The sequence below is a fragment of the Myotis myotis genome, unplaced genomic scaffold (assembly GCF_014108235.1).
Source record: "Myotis myotis isolate mMyoMyo1 unplaced genomic scaffold, mMyoMyo1.p scaffold_m19_p_1, whole genome shotgun sequence".
In the NCBI taxonomy this organism is placed as follows: Eukaryota; Metazoa; Chordata; class Mammalia; order Chiroptera; family Vespertilionidae; genus Myotis; species Myotis myotis.
In genome coordinates, this window is record NW_023416313.1 from 50,049,764 (window position 1) to 50,067,890 (window position 18,127).

The 18,127-nt window shown below is 46.3% G+C and overlaps 1 protein-coding gene across 6 annotated transcripts in view; it reads left to right on the forward strand.

Annotated features, from left to right (window-relative positions):
- Positions 1-17,501, forward strand: part of SEPTIN11 (septin 11) — a 94,845-nt gene extending 77,344 nt beyond the window's left edge. For 2 of the 6 annotated variants that reach the window (XM_036337199.1, XM_036337249.1), the window contains exons 7-10: positions 3,097-3,265; positions 6,168-6,300; positions 8,830-9,017; positions 14,731-16,108. In XM_036337199.1, the coding sequence (XP_036193092.1) occupies positions 3,097-3,265; positions 6,168-6,300; positions 8,830-9,017; positions 14,731-14,755 (515 nt within the window). In that variant the 3' untranslated portion in view covers positions 14,756-16,108. Of the gene's footprint in view, positions 1-3,096; positions 3,266-6,167; positions 6,301-8,829; positions 9,018-12,496; positions 16,109-16,695 lie in introns of those variants that run through there. The other 4 variants (XM_036337210.1, XM_036337221.1, XM_036337239.1 and 1 more) reach the window with 4 other exon arrangements.
- The last annotated feature ends 626 nt before the right edge of the window (positions 17,502-18,127 follow it).

Consider the following 18,127-nt stretch of genomic DNA (forward strand, 5'->3'; position numbering starts at 1 on the left):
TATGAACCTAAAGGTCATGATTCGAGTCCCTGTCAGAGCCCAATCCCCCGTGTGGGGCGTAGAGGAGGCAGCTGATCAGTGATTCTGTCTCATCATTGATGTTTCTATCTCTCTCTCCCTCCCCTTCTTCTCTGAAATCAATAACATTTATTTTGAAAAATAACAAATGTGATCTCAGTAAATATCTGAGAATTAAGAGAATGTCTGACCTATTTTTGGTGCTGGGAGACATGACCACAGTCTCTAACCTGAAGAAGCTTCCCAGACACCAGCTTGATGGGCAAGGACTCTGTCACCTGCCCTTGCCGTGTGTTCTGAGCAGGGCGTCCAACGCTGTAAATTAGCACGATGGCTCCAGAAAGGTCCTTCATTGGTTTGAGATCTGTGAGTCCTATGTTTCCTTTGTTCAGAATAAAGGCAATAAGTCTGTGAAAAGTAACAATGCCTTTGAGATCCTAGGAAAATTACGGTTTTTATGAATCTTACCAATTTCTCTACCATGAGAAAATTTTCTTCGTAGTGTTGTTGATAAATTAAAAGGAGGTAGTATATTAAAAATCCTTGCCGTAACCGGTTTGGCTCAGTGGCTAGAGCGTCGGCCTGCAGACTGAAAGGTCCCAGGTTCGATTCTGGTCAAGGGCATGTACCTTGGTTGTGGGCACATCCCCAGTGTGGGGTGTGCAGGAGGCAGCTGATCGATGTTTCTCTCTCATCGATGTTTCTAGCTCTCTGTCCCTCTCCCTTTCTCTCTGTAAAAAAAATCAATAAAAACATATTAAAAAAAAAAAAAGTCCTTGTGCAGCTCCAGACAGCATGGAGAAATAGGCCTGTCTTTTTCTTTTATTATATATATGAGGCCCGGTGCACAAAAATTTGTGCACTTGGGGGGGAGAGGGGTCCCTCAGCCCGGCCTGTGCCCTCTCGCAGTCTGGGACCCCTCGGGAGATAACGACCTGCTGGCTTAGGCCTGCTCCCGGGTGGCAGAGGGCAGGCCCAATCCCTAGGTGCAGCCCCTGGTCGGGCTCAGAGCAGGGCTGATTGGGGAGTTGGGGCACCGCCCCCTGTCATGCACAGAGCAGGGCAGATTGGGAGGTTGCGATGCCACCCTCAGTCATGCTCAGGGTAGGGCCGATTGGGGGGTTGGGGCACCACCCCCTGTCACACTCAAGGCAGGGTCGATGGGGAGGTTGCGGCGCCACCCCGTCACGCACAGAGCAGGGCCAATAGGGGTTGGGGCGCTGCCCCCTGTCATGCACAGAGCAAGGCCGATCAGGGGGTTGGGGAGCTCCCCCCTGTCACGCACAGAGCAGGGTCAATCAGGGGTTTGGGGCGCCGCCACTCTCACACTCAGGGCAGGGCTGATGAGGAGGTTATGGCTCTACCCCGTCACACACAGAGCAGGGCCCGTGGGGTGGGGGGGTTGGGGCGCTGCACCCTGTCACACACAGAGCCGCAGGGCGATCAGGGGTTTGGGGCGCCTTCCCCTGTCAGGAACAGAGCAGGGCCGATAGGGAGGTTGTGGTCCCGCCCCCTGTCACACACAGAGCCGCAGGGCGATCAAGGGGTTTGGGCGCTGCCCCCTGTCATGCTGATCCCGGTGGTGGGAGATCTCGCGGCTCCGCTGATCCCGGTGCTGGGAGGCATATTACCCTTTTACTATATAGAATAGAGGCCTGGTGCATGGGTGGGGCCGGCTGGTTTGCCCTGAAGGGTGTCCCGGATCAGGGTGGGGGTCCCCACTGGGGTACCTGGCCAGCCTGGATGAGGGGATGATGGCTGTTTGCAGCTGGTCACACACCCTTCAGGGTGGGGGTCCCCACTGGGGTGCCTGGCCAGTCTGGGTGAGGGGCTGAGGGCTGTTTTCAGGCTGGGACTGAAGCTCCCAACTGCTCCTTTTTTTCTTTTTCTTTTTTTTTTTATTCTGAGCCAGCTTTAGCTCTGAGGCTCCAGCTATTAGGCCTCCGCTCCTGAAAGCAGGTATCTGGTTTGTTTAGGTTCTACAATCGAAACTCTGTATCAACTCCAGCTCTGAGATCCCGGCTAGCTGAAAGCTGGTTTCTGGGGTTTTGTTTAGCTTCTATGTTTATAACTATGTTTCAAACTGCCAGCTCAGAGGCCGGCAAGGCAGGCGGGAACGTTGGTTTCCTCTGTCACTGAAGCAGGCAAGCCTCATGTTAGTTTCCAGCTGCCTGGCTGCCGGCCGCCATCTTGGCTGGCAGTTAATTTGCATATCTCGCTGATTAGCCAATGGGAAGGGTAGCGGTCGTACACCAATTACCATGTTTCTCTTTTATTAGATAGGACTAGAGGCCTGGTGCATGAATTCATGCATGGGTGGGGTTCCTCGACCTGGCAAGTGATCGGGGCTAGCGGGCAGGTGGATTGCAGAAGGTTGGTCGGCTGTGGGAGCTTGGCTGTGGGAGCACACTGACCACCAGGGGGCAGCTTCTGCATTGAGCATCTGCCCCCTAGTGGTCAGTGCGCGTCATAGCAACTGGTCATTCAGTCACTTAGGCATATATATATACACATACATTTTTTTAAATTGATTTCAGAGAGGAAGGGAAAGAGATAGAAATATCATTAATGATAGAGAATCATTGATCTGTTGCCTCCTGCACACCCTCTGCTGAGGATCGAGCCCGCAAACCAGGATGTGCCCTGACCAGGAATTGAACCATGATCTCCATGGTTTGTATGTGGACCACTGAGCCACACCTGCCGGGCTAGGCCTGTCTTTGACGCCAGACATCATGGTGTTTGAACATAGACTCTGCTTCCTCTGTGTGAGCTAATCCATGCTTCTGTGTCTACAAAGCAGGAGTCATTATGAAGAGTAAAGACAGTATTTGTCTGTCTCCTCCCACAGTGCCCTGCACTGGGCAGGCACGCGGCAGTCACTCCTGTCGTCAATATTCTGGTCAAAGTCAGAAACGTTGTCTTCATTGGGAAAGTGAGGTGGATCCAGTAGAGGATCATCCGGTGGCTTTGGGAGATTTCAGGAGCAGTGGTGACAATATCTTGGAAACATTCCCCCTGATTATCAGTGACTGACAGCAGCCCCACCCTCCACTTCCCCTCCCCCATCTCTTGCAGTGGAGAATGAAAACCATTGTGATTTTGTGAAACTGCGGGAGATGCTGATCCGCGTGAACATGGAAGACTTGCGAGAACAGACTCACACCCGCCACTACGAGTTGTATCGGCGTTGTAAGCTCGAGGAGATGGGGTTCAAGGACACTGACCCTGACAGCAAGCCCTTCAGGTATGCGGCCACCTGGCAGTCAGGTGTTCCAGGACAGGGGGAAGGTGGAGTGTTGTGAGTCAGAAGTGCTTGTTGGGTGTTGGGTTGAACTGTCAGAGGAAAGCACCTGGGAGGGCAGGAGATCTCATGTTGCCAGGCACTGTGGCAACCACTCTATCTGGATTGTCTACCGTCGGTGTCGTTGCTGTCACTGTCATCATCCTCATTTTACAAAGGAGGAAACTAAGGCACTGAGGTGTAAACAACCAGCCGAGGTCCTACAAGTAGGAAGTGACTGGGGCAGGGGGAGAGGTTTTGAACCCGTGCCCTTAATCGTTACACTCACAGAGGCACAGAGCCTGGCCTAGGCATTTACAAAGGCGCAGCTGCGCCCTACAGTTTGCCTCATTCATTTTTGCCAAATCGGTTTGACTTCCCAAGCTTGCTCTTTCAGAAGTGCTCTATTAGCTTCCAGTGGTTTGATGCAATTCTGACAACAAATGAGTAGGAAAGGGGATAACTTACAGAAAACTGCTTACAGTCCACATCTTTGATGGATGGAGATGAAGAGGCAAAATGTGAAGGGGGAAATATGGAAATTAACGCATAATTAGTGGCTTAGCAAAGGTCCACGCCTTGTCAGAGCCACATATGGGAAGGGGCGTCCTGGGGAGGGTGCCGGGCCTGGTGAAGTGTCAGTGGAAGGGGGGCTCCCACGCCAGGATCGCAGGAAAGGATTGCTCTGTCCAAACCGAGCCCTCGCAGTTTCTTCATGTAGCTGTGCAGTGTATCGGCTCGGTGTCTCTACCGACGGGGGAGAAGGAGGGTGTGGTACGGGTCCTCAGAAAAGACTATCTTCCTCCTCTTTTGTGGCCACTATAACTCATACTCTGATACCTGGGAGCAAGCGGGCCATAGTGCCTGAGGCAGCCTGTGTGCGGGTGGCAGGCTCCAGGCCCCCAGATCTGAGCTGCCCTGGGGCGGTAGGGGTTTTGGGATTTGCTGTAGAGGTAGTTTGGTAAAGTCTGGGCTGGTCTCCTAGTACAGTGCTACTGTGGTGCTGTGAGGTGTGTAAGAACATTGATAATAACAAATGGAGACCCCAACCAAAAGCTTCTAACCAAGAGGTTAACCTCTGACCCAGTGTGCATCATTTAGTCCCATCCTGGGGGCTTGTAAAACTGGTCTTCTTCAACCACAGGTCACTTTCCGAGTCAAGATAGAGAATGCCTTTCTGTGAAAAGTTTCATTAAGCCTTGAATTGCATTGACCAAAACGTAGTCCCTACCAAATCAGGCCTACTCTGTGGGTTTTAAACCGGATGAAATGGTTTTTGGGTTGTTGTTGTGTTTGTTGTTTTTATGAATAGAGATGGAACAAAAAAATTTCACTAAAATCTAACTCATTTGGCCCTCTCCTTCATTCAGATCCAGGCAGTGCTGGTGAGCTAGGGCAGAGGCAGTAGTCTGGGTGTGGCCCTGCTACCACTCAATTCCTCAGCCTCTCTGGGCCTCAGTTTCCTCATTTGTAAATATCACTATTAATATTAGCCAACATTAGCATTGGTCAAATTTGCTTTAGTCTCATAAGATAATGTGAAAGCTAACCATACCTCTGGAATCTCAAACACAGGATTGCTGATTAACAGAGAGTGTTGATTCTCTTGAGGGCAGGGGAACTTACTTTAATCTACCAATAAAAGCATGTATTGTAGAAGTAGAAACAATCCTAATTCAGACATTTTCTAATTGTTTAGTCCTTTGTATACCTACATGGGTGTGTACTTGCACCACCTGGATGTCCCTTTGCTCCTTCTACAGGACAAGTGTGCATGCTGGGGTGCTCTGCGTGGTGCCTAGGGTCACCCATGGGTGCTAGCCAGTTTGGAGTCAGCACGTTGGATGAATGTGGCCCACAGGTTAAGGTGGATAATCCTGCAGGCCCGTGTTACTGTGACAACTCTTGTTCCCAGGAAACTAGAAGGGAGAAGTAGCAATAGCACCTTATAAAATGCCAGCAAATACTTCTCTGTATGGGTGTGGGTGTGGGATTTCTTAAGCTGTGTTACTGAAGGTAATGTTTCCATAAATATATTTGTTCTGACTTAGAGATCAAGCTGAGGCATGGCATTTGATTTAAAATATTGGGCTCTACGGCCTGCAGGATTATCAGGGGGGGGATGGGGTTTAAAATAAAAATAAGACTCCTCCCCGCTCTATTATGATTGGTAATACAACTTTAAAAGTAGCAATTCTGTGAAATACCTTTAGGTACCCTATTGGCTCTGTAGATGGTTCGCTGAGTCTGTTTTCTAAACTGGGGACAGGAGGGAAATGAGTGGGGGAGGGTAATATTTGTAAAGCACTGAGTGCTTTGCTCACTTTGCCGCCATTCATTCCCAGAATCATTTCCCTGGAAGGTAAGTCCTGCTGTGTCCACCCACATCTTATACAGTGAGGCTTAGAGGCTGTGCCCTTGTCTAGATTAGTCAGTACCTCGCTATGGCCAGAATCCAAGCCTTGATCTGTCTGGCCCTAGTACTCATGCATTTCTCTCCCTACACACACCACCTCTCTCTCCTAAAAGTCTTAATCATATCTTCGGGGTCTACCTGGTGTGCTGATCTGGAAGATGCCGCCCAGCCCAGCCCAGGCTTTCTGTGTGTGAATATGTGCGATTAGACTTGGCCAGCAGGAGACAGCCCGTTAGTGCTGCCCGGTGCTTATGGACTCATCCTTGTTCTTGATGCACTTGTCTTTCTGGTCACCGCAAAACTAGAGGGGAGATGGTGCTCTTTTCTGTGTCTTTGACATGGTAAATGGCAGCCTTATCTAATTTTTGGAAGATGGTGGGTAGAAATTCTATGAACTGAAGTTTCTTATGCAATTTTATGACACTGTCCTTGTTTGTGACTTTTGAATAGTCTTCAGGAGACATACGAAGCAAAAAGGAATGAATTTCTGGGAGAACTTCAGAAGAAAGAAGAAGAAATGAGACAGATGTTTGTTATGAGAGTGAAGGAGAAAGAAGCTGAACTTAAAGAGGCAGAGAAAGAGGTAAGCCATCTACCTGTCCTTTTTCAAGGGAGAGAAATAAGCAAGGTATTTTATTAATACTTCACATTTTATGAGACTTCATGCTGTTCTGAGTACCTTCTACAAACCTTTTATCACTTGCATGGCATACTGTCCTAGCAAGAAAAGCAGATCAGATATTCTCATCCCCATTTTACAGATGATAAAACTGAGTTATAAAGGTTAAGCAATTTATGCAGTCATATACCTAGTTAATAGCAACGCTGAAACTAAAACTCAATCTTAGGTTTCCAGACCTGGTCCCATTTTCTTTGTACCTCTGTATTTCCTCAGTATACATGTCTTGAAATATGAGATTTGAGATTCTGTGGTTATTATTATTTTCATAGTCTGTCAGCCAATTCAGTTAGCTGAACAGTGGATGGCCCTTCGGCACTGATAGGTGATGGTCTCTGTATACCAAGTATGTCAAACTCGAGGCATGCAGCCCGCCAGCTGTGAGTTTGACATGCTTTCCACTGTACATCTGCTCACACTTCCCTCTTTGTGGTCATGCACGCTCTACTCCAACATCCTTGACTTGTCTTATTCCCCATGACCAGGCCAAATTAACTGCTTCCTAGAGGTTCCCATGGATTTCTGCTATAACACTCATCCCAAAGAGAGAGGGAGAGAGAGAGTGGTCACTCATCCTATTGAGAGAGAGAAAGAGACAGAAATATGTTTGCCCCCAGTGATAGATCATGAGTATCTTGAGCGCAATACATTTACAAATAAAACTGCTTAATTAATTTCCTCACCTGCTGGGGTCCAACCCCAGCAGGTCCAGGGGTCCCCAAAGGTGTGGACGGAGTCGGCGAAGAAGGAATGACAATGGAGACAGCGTTCAGTTGATCAGCAGCCTAGCCAGGATCTCTAGCCAAGTTCTGGTCAGGATCTCCAGTGAAGTTCTGGTTAGGATCTCCAGCCAGGTTCTGTGTCCATGTTCTCTTGCTAGGTTCTCCAGCCAGGTTCTCCAGGTTCTCCAGCCAGGTTCAGTCACCAGGTTCTAGTCAGGTTCTCTTGCCAATTTCTGTAGTCAGGTTCAGTCCAGGATCTTTTGCCATGTTCTCTCCAGCGAAGTTCTTCTGTCTTTAGGTTCTGTGTAGGTTCTATATTCTTAGTTCTGTGTTCTAAGCTCTGTATTCTAAGTTCTGAGTCTTGCTGTCTTGTTACATCTGTATTTATACCAGTTGATTCAATCCTATCAATCTCTATTACAAAGGTTAGGGCGTTTCTTATCTCCATTCCAGGGAGTAAAGATTATGTAGCTTAAGCATGATTGTTCGTAGTTAAAGTGATTAATTACCCGCCTGGCACTTAGTTGAGGGGTTTTATTCCCTCCCTAACTTCAGGGGAAAATCCCTACCTGGGGAAACAACCTTTCTCAGAGACCTTGGTTAAAACACATAGTGCCAAGAAGGTGAGCAAACATATTAAGAACAGTATGCCATATATGCCAGGTCCCTTGAAACAGCAAGCATGGACCGGCTCCCGGCACTCACCATCCCCTTTTAATTGATCCTGGTAAAGACAACTGAAACTTAGAGCCCTAGCTGGTTTGGCTCAGTGGATAGAGTGTCAGCATGCAGACTGGAGGATCCCAGGTTTGATCCCAGGCAAGGGCACATGCCCAGGTTGTGGGCTCGATCCCCAGTAGGGGGTGTGCAGGAGGCAGCCAATCAGTGATTCTCTCTGATCATTGATGTTTCTATCGCTCTCTTCCTCTGAAATCAATAAAAATATATTTTAAGAAAAGACAATTGAAACTTAGAGATTAAGAACTACTCTTACCACTAGGGTGAGTTTCTTATTAGGAGCATGGATATGCTTTTTACAATGAATATGTATTTTATTATCAGAAAACTAGAGGCCTGGTGCACAAAATGCATGCACTGGGGGAGGGGGTGTCCCTCATCCAGACCTGCGGCCTCTCACAGGCCAGGGCCCCTCAGGGGATGTCTGACTGCTGCTTAAGCCGGCAGTTGGACAACCCTCTCGCAGTCCGGGATCCCTTGCTCCTTATTGCCCACCTTCTCGTTGCTCCTTCGCACTGCCATGGAGGCGGGAGAGGCTCCCGCCACTGCCGCTGCACTCGACAGCTGTGAGCCTGGCTTGTGGCTGAGCAGTGCTCGCCTGTGGGTCTGTGGGAGCACACTGACCACCAGGGGGCAGCTCCTGCATTGAGCATCTACCCCCTGGTGGTCAGTGCACATTATAGCGACCGGTCATTTTGGTCGTTCTGCCGTAACAGTCACTTAGGCTTTTATTATATACAAATGTGCAAGGGTCCCCTTTAGCTCCGCAGGTCCAAGTGTCAAAGGAGAACAGGGCTCCACAAGGTGCTTTCCTGTCTCTGCATGGCTCTTCCCGGAGCACTGGCCACTGCTGCGCTTCTGCAGTTAGAGCACAGGCAGCAACGTGGCGCAGGCCTCGTTCTGAGCAGGTCCAAGTCACCTCACACCGGTCCCCTTGCTACTCCCTTCACCAAGCCTGTCCTGTCCTCTCCAGCTCCACGAGAAGTTTGACCTCCTGAAGCGGACACACCAAGAAGAGAAGAAGAAAGTGGAAGACAAGAAGAAGGAGCTGGAGGAGGAGGTGAACAACTTCCAGAAGAAGAAGGCGGCTGCCCAGCTGCTGCAGACCCAGGCCCAGCAGTCTGGGGCCCAGCAAACCAAGAAAGACAAGGATAAGAAAAAGTAAGCAGGTGTCCCCCGGTGCTGGGGCCTCTAACAGTTTATTCCTCTTGCATGTCTCTACTTCTCCCATTTCCAGACTGGAAACTGGTCTATTACCAGGAAGATCCACGCAAGTATTTTCTCTACAGTGCAGGGAAGAAGATACAGGTTTTTAAAGTATTTCTAAAGGGTGCACAACATTACTTTATGAGGCTTGACCACATGACCCCGCAGTCAGGACTGGGCTCACTTTTGTCTCCAGTCTCGTCTTCTGCACCAACACTAGGACTTTGGGGAAGACGGTTTATTTCTCTCACGACCCTTTGGAGACGGTCCTCGTGACTCCTGATAAAGAGCATCCTAAAGTTACGATGGTCACAGTTATTTTTCTAGTCTGCGTTGTTAGGCTTGATAAGCCGGTCATTGATCCCCAGATGAAAGATTTGGAAGAACTGCTAGTGGCCACTAGTTTTCCTCTAAATTCAACAAGATGGTTAGTTGTTTTCTTGGGGAAATGGGGTCACAATCCCATCCAGTTAAGCCCACCCGCAACAACCCTCAAGACACGCCTGTACCCACGCACAAAACAACGTTTTTAAACATGGCTGCGGTTTAATGAGCCAAAGGTCAGAGCCTGCTCTCATGTCGGTCACTTCCCGCGATGCTCCAGTGGCAGCTCCAGAATCCACCGGAGCTTGGGCCTTCCTTGTCATTCTCTGGTGATTTGAAGCTCATGTCAAATCCTTTAAAGACTAGACAGTGCAGTTTAAGGCATTGGCTGCCGGTTTGGCAGGAGGCTCAGGGTCAGTGAGATGCCTGGACAAGCTGTGTGGGGCCGGATGGCCACCCGGGGACACTGCCCTGCTTGGTGCGGGCAGTGCTCTTAGGGCAGCAAGAGGACAACTCGGAATGTGCTTGGGATTCCTGCTCTTCATCCCGAGACGCTAACGTTCTAGGGGGAAAGCTGACATGTAAACCATGAAAATGGTGGCACTTGAGCAGGCAGAGACCCTTTTTTTAAAATATAGAAGATAGGATTGAGTCTGCACAGGAATTGAGACCTGCCATAGGGACTGGTCACGTGTCTTGGTGAACAGACGCCCCCCCCCCCCCCCCCGCCCCCACTTGAGGAATCGTGTCACGAAGCCCGTGGTAGAAATCAAATGTGCTGCTCTGTGACCCACGGAGAGAGTTTTCCATTGTGCTCTGCAAACTGGACCAGCTCGCAGGCCGCAGAGAGTGCGTTGGGAGAGCAAAGGGCAGGCACGTTTTCTAAGCAATAGAGAGGCGTCAGTGTGGAGCAGGTGTGGTTCTAACGGGGTTGGTACAGATCCGAGTGATGAAAGGACTCCAAGGGCCAAAAACAGTTCTGCTAGGTGAGTTCTGGCTAGCGATGGCCTCGATCATAATCTAGTTCAGGAAAGCGCTTTGTAGCTACACACACCGCAGGGCGTCGCCCCTGGCGGTGACATTCCCGTGCAGAGCCAGTCCAGCAGCCGCTGCAGTGCAGACAAACGGAAAGCCATTTGACATCAGACCTTTGTGGATCCAAACTCACCCCAGACAGAAATAGGTATAGGGGTGTGTGTGTGTATGTGTGTATGTGTGTGTGTGTGTCTACATCTATAGGCTTGAATGAGACAGAAAAAGCTGGTGACTCACAGCTTAGGAAACCCAAAGTTAAGTCTTTCTTACCCTGAAGCACTAATGTATGTAAAGGTATATATTTTAGAACTAAAAATGTTTATAAAAGACCAGCAATGTTCTAAGGATATTTCACATATACTGGATGTGCCTTTAAGCAATAAAAATCCAAGAGCTGATCGGTATTGTGCCTCCATTAAAAAAAAAAAAAATCTATCTAGTAACAGACTTCCCAGCATAGGGAGGTTTTTCCTGTTGAGCATTTCAGGTTATTTTCTTCCCATCCGTGGACCTCAGCGATGTCTAATGCTCTCAAGTCATGTGAAGTATGTGTGAATTCTACTTTAGCCTTATGTATATATTCTCATTTATTATTCGTGTAATTAAGCTTAATTTGGTGCGCAGGTTTTGTGCCTGCCAATGGCATGTATTTTTCGGTAACTTCTAGGTTCCCACCCTCTTCCACACTTTACCATTTGAGCAGTGAAATCCACTGCCAGTTGGAGTCCTGAAGTGTAAAATTAAAACAAAAACAAAAGAAGCACCACTCCTCTGACTGCCAGCGGAGAGTTTTGGGGAGAGAGGACCACAGAAAGACAGTAGCCAGGGTACCCAGGGCAGCACTGAAGTGAATGGAAGACTCTCTTCCACGTGCAGCCGCGGGCGATGCTGGAGTCACTGTGCAGCCACCAGGAGCTGGCCTTGTTCTAGGGAGAGGACAACAAAGAGATGCTTATTTATTCACCTGCTATGTTCCCGCCTCAGAGCCTGACTCCGTGTTTCTAATAGTTCTAAATTCTGTTTCTTTCTATTTTAATGACATGCTCCCTTTCTAACGTAGGTAAGGCTTTATCCTTCTCCTTGACCTGTAGTGGCATGAGATCATATAACATTTCCTAAGATTACAGACACAGTAGAACTAACCCTGGCACTGCCATTAGCTGGACCCCACCTCCTATCATCTCTGGCCACCAAGTCACTTTCCTTGTTGGCGGCTACACCGCACGGGTGGGACTGCCCGACGGTAAGTTGTTCAGTGGACAGTGTTCATCTTTTCTGAGAAGCGTGCACAACTGCCAGCAGCCATTTGCTGGTTACGATACATCCATCCCAAAAGAAAGTTTTAAAATTCATCATTTTAAAACTGTACCTGGCTGGCATCTGATAACTATAGTTTATACAATCATCCACTCACTTTTTATTTATTTTGTATTGATTCTTGCTAAGGAATGAAGTTGCATGATTTGGACTTGCCTACAGTTAGACATGTGGATCTGGGATTTGGCACTGCCTTGAACCTAAAAGAGGGGAAGGCTCCTGGCATTGCTATAGCAGTAACCACATAATGGTTGTCCTTTTTCATTTCCTTCCCAAGTGGATTAATAGCATGTCCTCCATCCACTATATTGCAAGCCCCAAGTTAATTATTCAAAGTCATTAGTAGCAGATTTATTCTCTTACTCCAGGAGCTCAGAAATGGGAGCTGCAACTCCTATTTAGTACAGATGTGATACCCAAATCGAACACAATAGATAATGGTTTTGTGTTATTGGATAAAATGAAAATCAAACAGTAAACCCTTCCATTAGGACATGTAGTGGTTTCACAGAGCCACCTGTGAATTCTAAATTACATGCAAATGGAAACTAACCACGTGTTCTTTAATTCAGTATTAAAACGTTGCTTTTGCTTGTCATGTAGAATAGCTTACTCAGATTTTTGGTTTCAATTTCTGTCAATTCCATAATCATTGCATGAGCAGTCACCATCACCGAATGCTGGTGCTGGCGCTCCTAATTTCCCTTTATTTTTTTGTTATTATTTCTAACTTTTTTGTTTTGTTTTTTAACTTGCAGTGCAAGCTTCACATAAAGCCTGGCAAGCCAAGGATGGTCCCGCATTCACCTGCTTTTGCAGTAATATTGTATCGCTGCCATCTGTGTCCTTTTTTTTTTTTTTACCTTTCCCCAGATACCAATAACTCTTAACTCATTTTGCTGAATGTTGTTGGGTGCTGGAAAGTGATAGAACAAGGGAATGACAGCAAAAGCTCTGTGCAGCTGGACTTGGCCTCTGGAAGTAAATGAGTTGCCTTTCATGCCTGTTGTGAGTGGCGGCAGGAAGCATGCCTGCTACTTGTATGTTGCTTTGGACGGAGGGAAGGAGGGTAAATTGCTACACGTTCGTCTGACAGGAAAACTCACCGCCTCAGCAGCTGAACCATAAACCTGAATATCCATGACAACTTACTGTTCTTAATTATTCATGATGGCAAAAGCCCCGAATTCACTCTCTGTCTCTTCTCCACACCCACCCCAAACCCAAGATAGCTTTGCACGTAGGCAGGCCAGTGGGTAAGCTGTATATGACTTTTAAACTTGCATGGATTGCTCATTGTTATAATAACATTATTTGGTCTGGGTTGTGGGTCTGTTCAGACTGACTGTCTCTGCTTATGGCTTTAAAAATGTGTCTGAACCCCTAACTCTCAAATTCTGGCCGAGTTGAACTGTAAGCGGATCAAGGCTACACTGATAAAAGTGAACATAATCATAGTTTCATAATCAGCAATCTCAAAAGTCGGATAAAGCAACATTGCTTAGCAGAAGCTACTAACGGTGATAGAATTAGCAATCTTTCATAAACACCGAAATCTGCTCTCAGTGGGCTGAGAGGAGGACCTAACACCTGATGTCAGGGATTCGGAACCTCCAATAACATTTTTCAGTAATCATGAGAAGAAAATTTTCAGAAATCCTTCAAATAAAAAATGTGTTGTAAATTGTGTATCATCTGGAGCACAAATTTGAGGGTGAATTGTCAATTTCAGGTAGAAATGGGAAGGAATATCACACAAACCCACAAGTCAAAGAAAGTAGAAACTCAACTTCACCACCAACCTCCTTGCATAGGGTCCTTTTGCTATTTGGCAATAAAGGGAAGAAAAAATATTACAGGTGGTCTTTCAAATCCAGTTGTCTTGAAGGAATTTCCTCACCTTTCCTTTCACAATTAGCTCACCTCCCTCTTTATGCCAATCAATGAAGGTTAGGACTAACCCATATGCCATGACATAGGCTACCCCCCATTGTTGTATGGAAATGGGCATATGTAATCTTTTTTCCATACTGTTCCTTTATAAGGCTTATCCTTTCATCTTGATTTTTCCCCCTCCTAATAACAAGATCCTACCAGCTTTCCCTCTAACTCTGTAGTCTCCTGTTCTTACATGAAAGACTGCATTTCTCATGAACTCGATGCTTTAGTATTTCCTTCGGCATTTTCCTTCTGGACTTACTCGTCCTACATAAATAGCATGGAGTGCACTGCACCTCCCCTGACACACACACACACACACACATTTTTAAGTCTATAGATGATTCCAGTGAAGATTATTTTTCCCTTCTCTTGGTCCTCAACCATACTCTTAGGGGAAAGGAATGGTCTTCCATGAACTGATTTTGGCTTATTTAGGCCACGTTAAGAAATTGGTTTCATTGAAGCACTAACGAAGCTGGGACAGAAACTGCAAACTAGGAGCAGCATTAGTGATATAGGGACAGGTTTCAGGGTAACTGGGCCAAGGTTTCTGTTTTTTTCTTTTTTTTCTTTTTACGATTCTAGTGTGATGCTGGCTGTGGAGCAGCGGCTATCGGATAGCTTGCTGATTCTAACCACGGGCTGAATTTGCTCATTTGCTTGCACCAGACAAAAGCTTGAATCCTTGTGTTGTATGCTTGTCCCAACCGCTGCTTGTGTGAGCATTTTTGTGCTTTGTAACAGAAAATACACTTCCAAATTCTCAAAATGCATCACTTTAAAATCATTTTTAGAGCATCACTAAACCCTCTTTAAAGCGAGCCTAGCCGTGGAAGGCATCCAGCTGACTTTGATTCCAAGATTATTGATTGATTTTTTCCATTAAATTTTCACAATAAGATAAATCATATGGAGAGTCAGAGAATAAAAAGCCAAAAGAAATATATAGTCTAGAGAAGCTTTTTAAAAATGCGTTGCTTCTGAACTTTCCCTGGCCCTGTTTGGTTTGTTATTGCTGTCCTTCTTTCTGTATCTGTGCCTTTTTTCACAGTAGCCCTTGGCTCTGCACGGAGTAAATGATACCCTCCAATCTAATTGGATGTGCTTTCGCCTTTGCATGTAAGTACGGTAGTAAGAAACCTTTGAGATTTTTCTGACTTTAAAATTAGAGAAGCATATGGGATAGGTGGATTTTTTTTTTTTTCCTTTTTGGAGGGGGAAAGGGAGGTAATGGTTTGAGAAGCTTTTGGTTTAAAAATAAAAGCTAACTATATTTAAAATGGCCAATTTTATATCTTTTTTCATGAGAAACACATAAATTCAGTTTTTCTTTGATATCAGTATGGAAGCCAGAAATTACTAGTCCCCCACCACACAGCACTGTGGGTGTCAGCAGATATATTACAGAGGGCCCTCGGTTCTATGTAAATACAGTTAGAATGAGAAACTACCACCTTCCACTGGAGAAAACCAAGAGGAAATATTGCTTACGCTAGGCTGCCTCGATGGCTGTTTAATTTTTTGTGATCTTGCTTGAATGGCCTGGCCCTCGTGCTAACTGCGGCAGTGATCCCCTCTTTTGTTTAAGCCAGGCGGCCCCAGCTGGCCCCTCCCCACACCTCCTGTTCAATCATAATGGCCAACCTTGTGCCTCTCCTGGACTTTAGATACCGTAGTAGCTGTGCACGCAGTAGGATGTGGTGGGAAAACATGTATGAGAATTTATTGGGAGGTCAGACTGTGTTTTCCAGCTTAGGCTCTTTATTAATTGGTCAGGATTCTGTCCAGAAAGGGCACCTCCAACGGGGACAGTTAATGGAAAGCTGGGCGCAGGCTCCTTATCTTCCTCCTCTGCTTTGTAATCAATAAAAGCAATAAAAATATTCTTCACGTCTGTGCACCTCCAACAAACAGACTTGGTTTCCTCGCTTCCCTGACATATCCATGTGTTTCACATACAGTCTGATTGGGCTTTTCAGCTGTTATCACCCTTGTCATACTGTCTCTGTGTGGTCCGACCAAAGCTGTCCATTCAGACCATCTCCTGTTTCATTTGCAAGTGTTTGACACTGCCAAGTCTCAGCTTCCAAAAGTCATGGTTCCATTAACAGAATATGTATGTATGACTCCTGAGTGGAAATTATGACCTACAAAGTCTAGATTGTATGTAGGTATGAAGGGAATTTTTTTAATAAATTGGAAATTAAGCTGTGAACAGCATTAGAACTTTGTCTATTTCTTAATTTTAAAATATGCTGATATGCCTTAAACTGTAGTTGTAGATCATTGTCATTTTGCTATTTGAAAATAACCAATGTGTTTCTAAAACTGTTGTGTAATCTACTTTCAGTGTTAATGCAAAATTGTCATATATGTAAGCTGCATGTTTGCCTTGTCTTTTTTTAAAAAAACTAAAATAATTGTATCGATGTGAAGCATATCATTTTTTCAAGTATGAAGGTAATCACTTAGCAAACATGCCCAGTAATATGGTGTCTGTTACGGCAGGAGAGTGTGGCCAGGTAATCTATGCATATATCACTAGTGCCAACACACAGCGTGGGGGGAAATATATTTTTACCCAAACATCGTGTGCCCTTTTGTGAGTTCTTTTAGTCCCTGTTTGATATGCATGTGCACCCATGCTGATTACACGGGAAAAAAAGAACAGGGAAGAGGCCCCGGCTTCCCTGCCTCGTCTGGTGGGCAGCACCCATTTTGCCAAGATACCATCTGGTGTCCTGTGCTTCAAAGGCCGTCTCTACCACTTTCTCCCCCATTCCCAGGCCCTTCCGTCCTGGCCAGTGTCCCCTGGTGCCCACTGCCCAGGCCCAGCGGAGGCACCTCTTCGTGCCTGGCCTTTGCTGCCGGCTCTGCTGCGCTCACACCTGTGCTCGGGGAAGTGGTCCCTTTAACTGACACTGCTGTCCTCTCCCAGTTCGTTAGAGAGACACTCTTATTTTTAAGCCTTTATGAACCACATTTGAATCTGAACTTTCTTTTTTCTCTTCTGTAGCTTCTTCTTTATGTAACCATCCTGTTGACAAGCCCTACTCTCTCCTAATGGACATAGAGCATTAGAAGAGCAGGAGCTGTCTGTTCACACGTGTTGGGGAAGAGTTACCTCATCTCCACCATCGCCTCCTTTTAAAGTCTGGGTTGAATATTTCACTGTTGTTTGTATTTGTCAATTTCTGTTTACAAGCCACTACCCATAGTGGTTACTGAAGTGACTTATCACTACCAAAAAGTTATACTATTTACCAGGAAATCGAGTGAAACAGAACTGGGGCCAAGACCCAACGTGGCCCCGTGTTGGGACTCTCTTGCTTAACAGTCAGGTTCTTGACGTTGCTGTCCAGGAATTCACAGACTGAAGACAGCATGTGCCCTGACCTGAGGCGGCCCCACCTGCAGGGTTCACAAACTTGACCTCATGTTAACGCCATACCTCTGCCCCATGAATGACATTCTGAACAACCCCATTAGGACCTTCTCAATCATAAATCAGGCCATGAGATCTGGGCAACATTTTTCTTCCCTTTGTTAATTTTATGGGTTGTTTTGGAGTTTGGGTGGGTTTTTTTCTTAAATATTTGGTATTGCATGAACAGAGATGGCTGCATCTTTTTTTAGTTGGTGTGTTCTACTGATACAATGTTTTTATTTTTCAGCTGACCATCTGCCTCTTGAGAGAGAGAAGTGGGCATCCTTCCTTTAAATTCACGAACTTCTGTTGTTTTATTTGACTCTTTTTCTGTTACCTGCATCCCTTATTGTTTTGGGTTTGGGATTCTGTTTTGGAAAAAAAAAAAAAAAAAAGCCAGTTCTGCTTTATGTATTGGTTATTCAAACTTAGGTCTGGTATCAAAATTAAGCTAGTTTTAAGCTCAAGGAGAAATTTAAATGAAGTCACAGAATTCTCTTAAAATGGTCTCATCTCAGACATGCATACACAAAAAACCTTTTGCTGTCAGAGGTTTGGACCTACATGTTTCAAATGTGCCAGTCCTGGGTAGATGCTTTCCTGCCTCTGGGACTCAGTTTATATTTAAAGGGACCTGACAATAGCGTCCTGGTCCATCCCTGCCTTTGTATTTATGTGAGGCTCTGCTTTACCTTCTGTCCAGAGCTATGTCTTGGGCCCTGGGGAGTGAACCCTGAAAAAGCACCCAGCCCGTCCCAGACAACAGCCTCGTTCGCAGTGGTTCTGATCCGGTCTTCTCAGAATTACCAGGTGGCTTTAAGTTACCCTGTAACCTCACTACTCGTCTATAGTTTTTGCTTGTTTCCATCATTTTTCAGCCCCACAGTAGGCAGATCACAAAAACGTTGTTGGTGGCACGAGTTGCGTGCGAAGATCCTTTGGAATGTCCCCTCTACTTAAGGATGGTGACACAGGCTTCTGTCGGAGGGTGAGATGAAGGAACAGCCCCTGCCTCTCGAAT